The sequence below is a fragment of the Micropterus salmoides genome, unplaced genomic scaffold (genome assembly GCF_014851395.1).
Source record: "Micropterus salmoides isolate LMB-PRFRI ecotype aquatic unplaced genomic scaffold, ASM1485139v1 Ms_hic_scaffold_2994, whole genome shotgun sequence".
Lineage (NCBI taxonomy): Eukaryota > Metazoa > Chordata > Actinopteri > Centrarchiformes > Centrarchidae > Micropterus > Micropterus salmoides.
The window spans coordinates 1,157-12,651 of NW_024042255.1; the positions used below are offsets into that span (position 1 = coordinate 1,157).

The 11,495-nt window shown below is 40.8% G+C and overlaps 1 protein-coding gene across 1 annotated transcript; it reads left to right on the forward strand.

The window, feature by feature from the left end:
- Nucleotides 1-603: 603 nt before the first annotated feature.
- Nucleotides 604-11,295, forward strand: LOC119882217 (protein PTHB1-like; the record flags this gene model as incomplete). Its single annotated transcript, XM_038692208.1, has 5 exons — nucleotides 604-618; nucleotides 8,412-8,552; nucleotides 9,918-10,013; nucleotides 10,615-10,787; nucleotides 11,065-11,295. Coding segments are annotated over 5 exons (641 nt in total), but the record flags the coding sequence as incomplete, so codon positions are not given.
- Nucleotides 11,296-11,495: the final 200 nt, after the last annotated feature.

Here is an 11,495-nt window from a genome sequence, read left to right on the forward strand (position 1 = left end):
AGATTATTTTTAGCCTGATGCTCACAAATATTGGTATTTTTCCTTAGATGGTCTAAAATGAAATGAGCATTTATACATTTACACATCTAAACTGGTCTTTGGAACATGGTAGTTTTGGTTAAATGGCACGGGGTAATACTGGAGAAATCATTTGTTCTGTTAAATTAGTTGGACTGTTGATACTGGCAATTTTATAAGAATAGACATCTTTAGCTCCAGATTCTGTCAGACCAATTTTCATGCTAACCCCTTGACGAGCAGCGATTTAATTTTGGATTTGGACATCTTATCGTCTTCTGGACTGTTTTGGCTCAGTCAGGACGCTGTGCTCTCCTCCAGCGGTACTTTCCAAGTGTGTGGGAAGGTGAACAAAGCACTCCCAGAGTGTTTCTTTAAGTTTGTGTGTATCCATATGCAGGGAGGTGGAGGTTTTCCCAGGGAATCCCCCTCCTCTTTGAACAGCAGTTGTGTTCTTCCAGTGCAGCTTTGTTAATGGTCTGCACTGAATAAAGCTAGATACGAGGAGCGATACCTCTGCTGTTTCTGTGATCTGTCTGAATTTTCTTTTTTAACCTTTAATTCTTCTCCTCTTCCTCTTTGCAGAGCTTAATCCCAAAGGTAAGTGTTTGGAGTGTTGGATAGACTAGAGCAAGTAGAAACACACACACACGCACTTTATTAAAATGACACACATTGTACTGCAGATGTACAAATATTAAGCTGGACACCATTTGCTGTATTTTAGGACATACATTTAAATTTTCTCTCACACACACAGAAACGCACACATAATCAAAACTGCACTTTATGCATTCCAACACGTGTGCGCACACACACACACACACACACACATTACTATATATGCAGGAAGAGGCCGCTGCCTACTGTTTATGTTCCTGTAACGTGATACTTGGCAAGAGTCTGTACACACACTCACACTTGTACACACACACACTTCCTCACTGTATAGAATAAGTAAATATCCATTTTTATCCTTTTTGGATTTACAGTGACGACTGTATCTAAAGAAGGGTTAGAGTCCCCTTAGGATTAGAGTCCCTAAGTAACTAAAGGGGGGATAGAATGGGAGATGGGGAATCAAATCATTTAACTGTTAACTTTTTTATATTTCCCTGTTGCTTTTATGTTTTATGTAAAGCACTTTGAATTACCTTGTTGTTGAAATGTGCTATTCAAATAAACTTGCCTTGCCTTTTATACTCAGGGCAGTTTACACAGAAATATCTGTTTCACATACACACATAACAGGCATACAGCATTGACTTGCATGTTTCAGTGCAGAAACACACACACACACACACACACACACACACACACACACACACACACACAGCAGTAGTGTTTCTAGTAGTCAGCCAGTGTTTGTTTTAGCGCATCTGAGTTTGTGTGGTTTCATAGAGATAGGATGTCCTGTAATCTACAGTGAGCTTTGAGACCCTGCAGTAATACAAACACATACTCGTGCAGCAATTATGCAGCACATTTCTGGGGAAACATAAACTGCCAAAGTAAAAGCTTTTTATTCCATGTGTCAGACAGAAAGATAAAAATTACTGCAGAGCCTTTGGGGCCGGTGTTGGTTGATACGACTAACAGTAGGAGTGCTATGTGGAAAGTTGTTGGTTTTAAAGTAAATGAACGGGGCAAAGGAATGGATACTAGCCTATGAGGGAGTATTTAAAGGACTCTGTGTGTTCAATTAAGGTGAAAGTCAAATATAGCTCCAAATATTTGTAGTGATCATACAACCCACAACCAATTTATTAAAGTTCTGAATCTGTTTACTTATTGGTAGCAGCAATGTCATTAACTGTTTCTGTGTCTATCTCCACTGCTCCTATCACTCTGCTAAGTCCCACTCACCAAACCAAAAGTTCCCATTGGAACAGTAGACACCAGATGACCTGCGAAACCTCATCCTGCGTAGGGCTTACATTCCACGGCGAGAGTCTCGCCAAACCCTGTTCCCTTTTCACTTCGACTCGTCTTCACAAATGCCTCTCCAGAGTGCCCCAGGATTCAGAGGTAGCTGCGACAACGTCTAACAGCATGATGACATGCTAGTACATCAATATCCCCCCTCTAAAGTTATTCCCCACTGTTTGTTATCATGCCTCTTTTGCCACTCGTCGATATGAGTGTCATGGTATCGAACATGATAAGCCCGTCTCATGTAGGGCTGTTGCGGTGAAGTAATTTCCCCTGCGGTAATATGTGTAGTATTATCGCATAGTAAGAGTGTCTGTGGATCTCCCTTCACTGCACAACGAGCCGCTAACAGCAGCTTTATGGTCGGAGCAAGCTAGCTGCTGGGTGCTAGTCAACAACATTGCCAAGCAAACTCATTTTTGTAGTTTGTAGTGTATTTTTCACACGTAACGTTAGCTATATGGTTACCTTCAGGGTACGTCTATCAAGTCTATTTACATACCACAGCCAACACACACACACACACACACACACACACACACAGGTGCGGAGCAGAATGAGCTGTCCACAACTAACCACTGCACTGTTGTAACGTTATAATTAAATTTCCACAGAAAGCAACATGAAAAACAGCTGCAGGCATCTGACACAGTACGCTGGTTAGTTAATGAGCTTCAAATGAGGCTTACCTTCACAGTTTCTACTGACCGTCCCTCAGGATTACAAGGTTAGTCCAACATCGCCGAGCCTGCTAGCTAACCTTTAATATAAACAGTAAAACAGCACAAAACACGGCAACACTTACAGCTTCCAAGTTTGAAGTCAGGTCATGTACAGCTCATGGCGATACGTCCTTGAACCGTTACAGAGCTCGTTACGGTTGTGGAATTTTTGAAACACAAATTTATTAATTAAAAACACCCTGAAATGTAAAGTATGAACATTGCGGTTGCTGCGGGGCTTGCCATCCTCCGCGGTAGGCTTGACCAGTTTTGTGGTTATTGTGACAGCCCTAGTCTCATGTACCTCTGTCAGCAAAAAACCAACAAGGACTTACGAGTTAAATAATTAATTAATAATTTACCGTAGCTGACGCTTAGCTGCAAAGCGACTTACAATTGTTATATCAACTTAGGAACACATTGGTGAATGTGTCACAGTGGGAATCGAGCACAGGTCTCCCCCATCAAAGGCATGAGCCTTATCAACTGCGCCATCAGCACACCTACGCAGCTGTAACGCGGCGCACACGCCACCTCTGTGAGTCCGGGGTAACAGTTCCCTTCTATATAGCATTTTGAGAGTTTGGTGATGACCAAAAGCTTACTGTTGGCTCACTCTAATGCATTTGATACAAGCAATCATTACGCTATAGCATTAAAAATGGCATCAATTAGCTTTTCCTTATTGTGATTCATACACATGTATAATTTTTGGAAACTTAAGTATTGTGTCAACACTACAGCGCTATTCACGTTTAGTTTAGGAAAAGATTTTGATCATTATTACATAATAGAAATGTCAGATTACTAATATACTTCAAGACAAAGACGTGAACTGTGGTCGCCGTGCGTCAAAGGATAACATTTATCCATTATCAGTCATCCAGAAATCCACACCTGGACTTTCTGGCTCTCAGTGGGGCCATTTAATGCAAGTCACTAATGCAGAATAGCTGCATATGAACATGATTTGTTGAAGACTAGGGATTGCTGTGACTGTGTGTATCACAGTGGAAATGATAAAAAGACACAAACACACAAACACAAGGTATGAGCATGTGTGTAGTGCATGCAGTATCCTGACGCACACACACATCACAGAAGTACACGCACCCACACACACACGGCTGACATCACTGCAGCTGTGGTAAGAACCTGATCCTATACAGTGATCCTCTGCTCAAATAAACCCTGTGGTCTCTCTCTCCCCCTTCTCTCTCTCTCTCACTCACACACACACACACACACACACACACATGCAGATTCCAGATAATTTGAATGAGAGTCCTCTGAGACAGAAGTGCAGTGGAGGTACAGCAGCTTTAACAAGTAGCAGCAGCGGTGCTGAATTGTGATTTTAAGTGTGTTTAACAGTTGACAAAGCTTTATTTCCCACATCGCCAGCAGTGCGAGCAACTATTAGGAGTTATGTCTGGGGTCACATGTCACAGTAAATGACGTATCTGTGGATTCAGGTATCTACGCTCTTAAAAACTTAAACATCCCCAGCTGCAGATTACAGAAGACTGAAGTTCAGAACAAGCAGTGAATGAAATGAAGAATCTATAAGACAAACACAGTAACCTCAGTTTACTGTAACTGAGAAATGGTGTTTAGTCAGTTAGTCACTCTCTGGCTTCAGTCTCACTAAAATGCCTCCTCAGACACCAACAGTCTGCTGCGTGTCTTTCCACCGTGTCTTGTCATCCTTCATGTCATCAAACCTGACTCAAACTGTGACGTTTGACGTAGGCGAATGATGCCTGTGTTTATTTATTGCCACGGTGATGCTGACAAAATATGATCCAGCGTTCAAACTCCTCCTTCCTGTGACGAGATTGAGGATGCACATTTAGCAGATAAAGAATACATTTGAGTCAGTTGGAAATTGTGAACATTGTGTGTCCGTTCATGCTGATCAGAAAATATGAAAATGAATCACAGCCGTCTGATAAGCCTGGGATTTCATGAACTCATGCATGTTTTACTCTTAAGTGGACTTCCTGGATCCTATTTCATTTTCTTACTGGCACCTGTAGCAACATTTCCACACCAGCAAAGCCTCTCACGTTCATTTAATCACAAACTTGCAAGGCAAAAAGAGAAAAAAGGGAAAAAAAGGATTTTCGTTATGCAAATCAACGCAACAAAAGAATATACCTCTAACATAAGTACATTATCCTATCTTGTTTTCAGTTCATACAAATCTATGTGACCTTATCTAATTAATTTAAAGCCTAGACTATCTCAAAGTGTGTTTATTCACCTTTTCGTTCCCCTGGCTCCCTAAAGAAATACAAATTTAAAGCCATTGGTCTCAGTTTCAATTTAAGCTAAATTTTAATATTTACTACCTTCTGCTGTTCCTTGACACAACATTAATTGATTCCTGAGGCTCATGTGCAGCCACAATTAGCAATACAATACAGCAAAGAAAAAATAGGATGCCAATAAAGTTCAAATCAAACAGGCATAAAGATTTTGGGCAAATGTGGTTTGCGCATTCATATCTGGTCTTTGGGCAATACAGTAGGGATTTTACATTTACTGATACGACGTGGACAGGTTCATTTATTAGTGATAATTCAACACAATTATGTTTTTTTCTGTTATGTCATGTGTGTCTCTGTAATTAGATATTTAACATTATACAGCTGAAAGTCTGAAGGTAAATCTCTTTATTGAGGGTGTAACCTGGTGGCGACAACTTTGGAATGTACAGAGGTGGAGTGGAACAAGACGAGATTTATAACCACACATGCAACAGTGGTGACTAGTAAATGGCAATGCTGAATTTGAGATGGAAAAATGTTTCCCCAGGCCTTTTCCAGCTTTTCATGACCTCCACTCCCTTCCTCTTCCTCCATTTCAACCTCCTATTCCTTCTTCTCTACTTCCACCTCTCCTCTCTGTCTGTCATCTTGTCATCGTGTTTTAATCTCCTTCATCTCTTTCTCTGTTGTCTTTTCCCTGCTAGTGTCTTAGACTTTATTGCACTGCTTATATTTCCTCACCCTCTCTCTTTTTCCCCACCCATCATTAACACCATAAGGACTAGAGTTCCTTCTTTTATCTTACATTCCTCACAGCAGCCTGATTCAACACACTTTTAATAAGTGGACAAACCGAGTGCGAGTGGAAACATCCATTTTTTCAAAACTTTAATAGTGTCCATTACCCATAATCCTGGCAAAGACTTTGCTTGCTGAACATACAGTATCAACGGAGAAATAGAGTAAAATGGGTTAGCCTAAATTTCTATGTTCATTAGAGCTCCTCTGCATATATTTGTTTTTTTGGTTCAGCTGTCCAGACCCTGTGTAAATTAAATCTAATCTAGAGCTCAATCAGAGCTGATACAGATACAGTCTTAACACTAGTGGGTATTGATCCACGAAACGTTTTAACGTAAGTCTAGTGTTAGAAGCTCCACAGGTAGTGATTCAAATCGCACTTCTATATTTCATGTACTTGTGTGAATTTGGTTGCACAATAACAGAGTGAGGTGTCTCAATAACATTTGAGCAAACATTGCTGTGTTAAGATTATTTATTATTATTTATATCTATAATGATTGAATTGAATCAAAGCCCCCAGTTTCACTTGAGTTTTTTGTTTGTTTTTTGTTTGACTCTGGTCATCATTTGGATTTATAGTGAAAGAAACAGCAGTGCTGAATGTATATTTCCATGACGAGTATACAGGAAGAAAACAGTCTTTTCAAGGCACAAGATTGTTTAACAAAACGAAGTTTGTAGTCCCTTCATGCTACACACACAGAACTTTACCAATAATTAAATGTTTATGAAAATAGGGTAACATATAAAATAATATAAAATAAAACAATATATACAATTATTTATAAATACATACACCCTGAACATTCTGTAGTGCATTTTTTGATTTTGTGTCTGGGGTGAATGTAAACAGCAGCAACATCTTCACATTAAAAAGCCTGACATTTGGGAAACCGTGTCATTCTTGACTGTGTTTGAGCACCAAGTATCATCAATGTAAAACAGAATCCTCCTCCTCTCATCTTGCCGGAGTCTTTAAAGAACCATACCTGTTTCTGCCAATTTTTTATTCACTACACCACATATACTTTACCTTAGTGTTGACCTTTTTCCAAAGCTTACCACAGTGTTTTTGATTTGGTAAAAATGTTTTCCTTCCTTTCAGACAGCCAGTGGTTTCATTCATTCTGTATGTTATGAAATTCAACTTGGAGAGACTTGAAACCTGTTGGAGTCAGGCAATCCATCACAGTGTACATCATGTCTGCCCTGATTATTGTCAAAGTTACTTTAAAAACTCAGTGGTGCGGCTTGAAACCTGAAGCTTATTACTTAAAACCTCAAAACATGATTGTGTATTTTGGAGTAGATCTGCTTTAGATTTGTCTGCTGTTAGTTGATTGGGATTTTTTGCCAGAACGTTAATGCAATGTACACCTACTGGTGGGGGAATGTGACATTGAAGACATCTGAGTCAGTTAGATGTTGGAAAAAGAAAGAAAAGTGTAGTTATCACGAATAGCATTACTTTTCCAACATGGATCATGTATTTTAGTTTGAGTAATCCTACAACATATTCAATTTGACAAGTGGATCTAACCCTCTCTGTTCTGTTTGTTGGATGTGATTTGTTGCTGAACTTTCTAATCACCCAGGACAAGGGTGGTCAATGAGAAATTAAGCGAGAGAGGAGAGAAGTGGACCACAGTCACTGGTCCTCTCTAAAACACCATCCATTTACTTTCTCTCTCCTTGCCTTGCCTCTGTTTTCCTTGGCTTCCCTTCTCCTTCTCTCTCTGCTTCAGTTCATGTATTCAAACCAAATTGAATTATTCATATAATCACATAATAATTGCATGTACTGTATGGAATGAAAAGGTGCACAGTAGTTGAAGGTAATTATTACTATCTGTAATAACCTGGAACATTCCATGATTAAACTGTCCCTCCCTCCCACCACGGCTGTCGATTGTCTTATTATTACTCTTTCAGTCTCTCTCACGCTGCTTTATTTCTGCTCGACTCAGGTTTTCTCCCACTCCTGTCGTTAGCTCTCCTCCTGTCCCCTGGTTCCCTCGCTCCATCTCTTCTTAACAACTGTTTTCCTCCATCTGTCCTTTCCCTTGCTCTGTTATTCTAGCTAAGTGTAGATTTCTGCCAAGCTCAGCACTGCTTAAGATCAGGACATAGTTGTAGTTGGCCTTAACTCCTCTTTTTTTCCTCTCAGAATTTCCCCCCACTTTTCAAAAAACTTCCTTTTCGGCTCTTCGACAAACACCCTTCCAAACCTGGTGTTGATGTTGAGTCTCTAGATCTCGTAGCTCTCACATACTTGTGTAATCTGAATATCTGCAGTGTTGACTGTGTTAACAAATGTTAACCTGACTGCTGTTTGGAGAGAAAGCCCATAAAGCGATGTGCCGACCTCGTTTCATTCGCCGTAGGGGAGTTTGTCGGAGAAGGGTGCCACTCAGAGGGGAAGTGGGCTTTTTATTGTTCTTCTCTGTTAACCAAAATAAATCAAAGTAATGAAGAAATTAAACTTTTTTGGTTTTAATTTGCAAATAAACACTTAACCTTAACAAATAGGAGTAAACACCCTTGGCAGCTCAGTGGCATTGCTACAAAATGGAAGATGGAAAGCACTAAATTGTGGAGAAAACGCAACATAAAAAATGATTTTTCAATTTTGCTATATTTTGCTATATTTTGCTTTTCTCAGGAGTTCCCAGGGTTCTTCAGTCCAGGTTCAGTCTTCCTCTGGCATTGGTGTGTGTTCCTTCCTCTCCAGCCAAAACAACCAAGTTTAAGATCACTGTGGACACCAACCAGCCACCAGTGGACCTCAACTCCATCTTCCCAGGTCATACACATCCAAACACAACAAAAACACTTACACATGCCGATGCTGGTGTCAGTTCTCCAAACAGCCAATGTTCTGCATTTGAATCACACATTTTCTATGACTCAAAACACATTGCTTTGTTCAAGGCTTTGGCAGCGGAGACAGCTGTATGATGTTAGCAGTGTTTTTGTAAACTGAACAGTGAATGCACACCCCTGATCCATCTTAAAGCTGCCAGTACTGACCAGCATGTGATTGGAGGGGTTAATTGAATTGCCCCAAAATCTCTGGCTACAGTTTATTGCAGTTTTTGCACATATTTTAGTTAGTGGAACAGTGCCTCCATCCATACAATGTTAAAGTCACAGGAAAGGCAATTATTTGATTTTGTTGAACCTTCAAAATGAACAAGCACCTATTAGAAATACATTTGCTTTGTTGCTTGACAGCTGTATATTTTTTTTAATGGTTTGCTGTGGGGTAGATTCTCTCTGGGCCCAAGAGTGTGACGTGACCTGCAGTTTTGAACTGTGATTTAGCACAGGTTAAATTCCTGGTGTGGAGCACAGCAGATTCACATTAAGGGGGGTTGGGGCTCAGCAGGTAGAGTGGGTTAGCCACTAATTGCAGGATTTGCGGTTCGATCCCCAGCTCCTTCTTTCCACATGTTTAAGTGTCAAAACACTAAACTGTGTGTGTGTGTGAATGAGTGAATGGGTGAATGAGATGCAAACTGTGCATTGCTTTGGATAAAAGTGCTGTATAAATGCAGTCCGTTATAGTCAGATAAAGTATCAGTGAGGAATCTGTTTTTTCACACTGGCATTATAATACATGTCTGTTCAGTTCATCTGAGATGGATACTGATAGGTCGTACAGCTATTGTTGCTTAACAACTGAGGACCAATGAAGTGGCCACCGGAGGGCGTTACACAAATCCAAATGACATGAGCAACGGAAAGCGAGGGGAGGGAATGAGACATGTGTAGCTGTGCGTGTGCATACATTTACATGAGTAATCAACTATTGTGTATTTGTGTGTGTGGGTTGTGTATTTATACGAGTGTGTTTATGCGTGTTTATTTATTTGTGATTCTGTGTGTGTGTGTGTGTGTTTCAGCCCTAAGAGTTCAATTTCTCAGTTATCTGACAATCGGCTGCAATCAGCAGCTCTGACGTCTAAACACACACTCAGTGTCCATCATTGTGTGCTTTTTGTGTAAAGAGGGATTTGTGTAAGCTCATGCCTGCTTATACTGTGCGTCTTTGTGAACATTGTGACTGTATCTTGTTCACCTTTGTTGGCGTCTTGCATCATGATAGGCCGTCCTATCTGTCTCATCACACGGCTGCCTGTCTTTCTCTCTGTCTCTCGCTCTGCAGAGTTTTCAGCAAAATCAGCAGATAAGGATGGGAATAGTTTGGCTTTCCAGTTCCTGTCAGGAGCCAAGGTTACTGTGCTGGCTTCTAAGACCTCCCGTGAGTCTGACCGCAGCACTACATGATGAACAGGATTTTCATAACACTAGTTTACCTTCAGGAAAACTGGTTTACATATATGAGGGGGATCATCTATCTCTAATACAGTACTGCTTCAGGGCTGTAAACATTTTCCCAGATGCCATTCTCAAATGGTGTCTATAACAGTTGATGTATCCCTTGACCTCTTGCTATGTCTCTTTGCAATACTTCACTTCATAAGACCTAAGATGTATCTTAATTTCACATGTTGACACCTTTCAGAACCTTGTGATACATTTCATTATGACTCTAAAACTGCTTTTAACCTTGATCCCTTCATTTCCCCGTCTAGCACCTAGGAACCTTTTGATATCTTTCATTATCTCTTGGTGTCACACATACCCTTTGTTAGTATTTAATTTCCTATTTGTACATTTAGTCTCTTTTGTTGTCTTTGAATGCATTTTTGCAACAACTCAATGCTGATTATTAAATTGGCTGTACTCTTTACTTTTTAAAATAGCTTTTTAAATTTAATTTTCATTCGTATGTCTTGTAACGTTACTGTACCCAGCCCCTGTGGAAGTGTCTCTATCGATCTGTTTGTTTGTCTTGTCAGAGCGTTACCGTATTCAGAGTGACAGTTTTGAGGACATGTGGTTGGTGGTGAAAGAGTTGGTCCAGAGATTCGACCGGCATTTCTCCAAACTGGGAGTCAAAGACTTCAAGAAAAGCTTCAGTGGGCCGCTACCGCTGCAGGAGTACTTCCTGTCTCTGGACCACCACTTCCAGGTACACACACACACACACGCACGCACGCACGCACGCACGCACGACATGATAAATTGAAGTCAAGCAGCAAACAGGACTGCAAATCCACAAATACCAGAGGAAAAAAAAGTTAACATTAAATACAGTCAACTATCCTTACAAAAGGATATCGATACCAGTTGTAGTTGATCTCTCAGTTGACCTTAAGAATGACCTAAACAATCACTTCCAAATAAATAATATGTCTTCTTGTCTCCCTTTTGTTTTGGGTGTGTGTTTGTTTGTGTGTGTGTGTTAGCTGCGTGTCAGTGGTCAGCAGTACCAGGATCTGCTGTCAGAGCGGGCTGTCCAATTCAGAGCCATCCAGCGTCGCCTGCTGACTCGATTCAAAGACAAAACCCCGGCACCCCTTCAGAACCTGGACACATTGCTGGACGCCACTTATAGCCAGGTCAGACACACACACACAGAGTCACATAGTTCTGCTGGGAGACTGGGGTGCTCACATGGGTAATGATGGCTGATTGGAAGGAAAAGCTCGTCTGATGTGGTTTCTGGAAGTATCTTAAGGTAGAAACTTTTTATGGATAAGAGCCAGGTGAAGTTGTTGAGTTGAGATGGGATCCAAGCATCCAAGGGCAAACTGAGGACATGCAGGTGGCTATGTATCCCATCTGGCCTGATAATAACTCAGGAACCCCCAGGGGTCTCTGGAGGACATTACTGTGG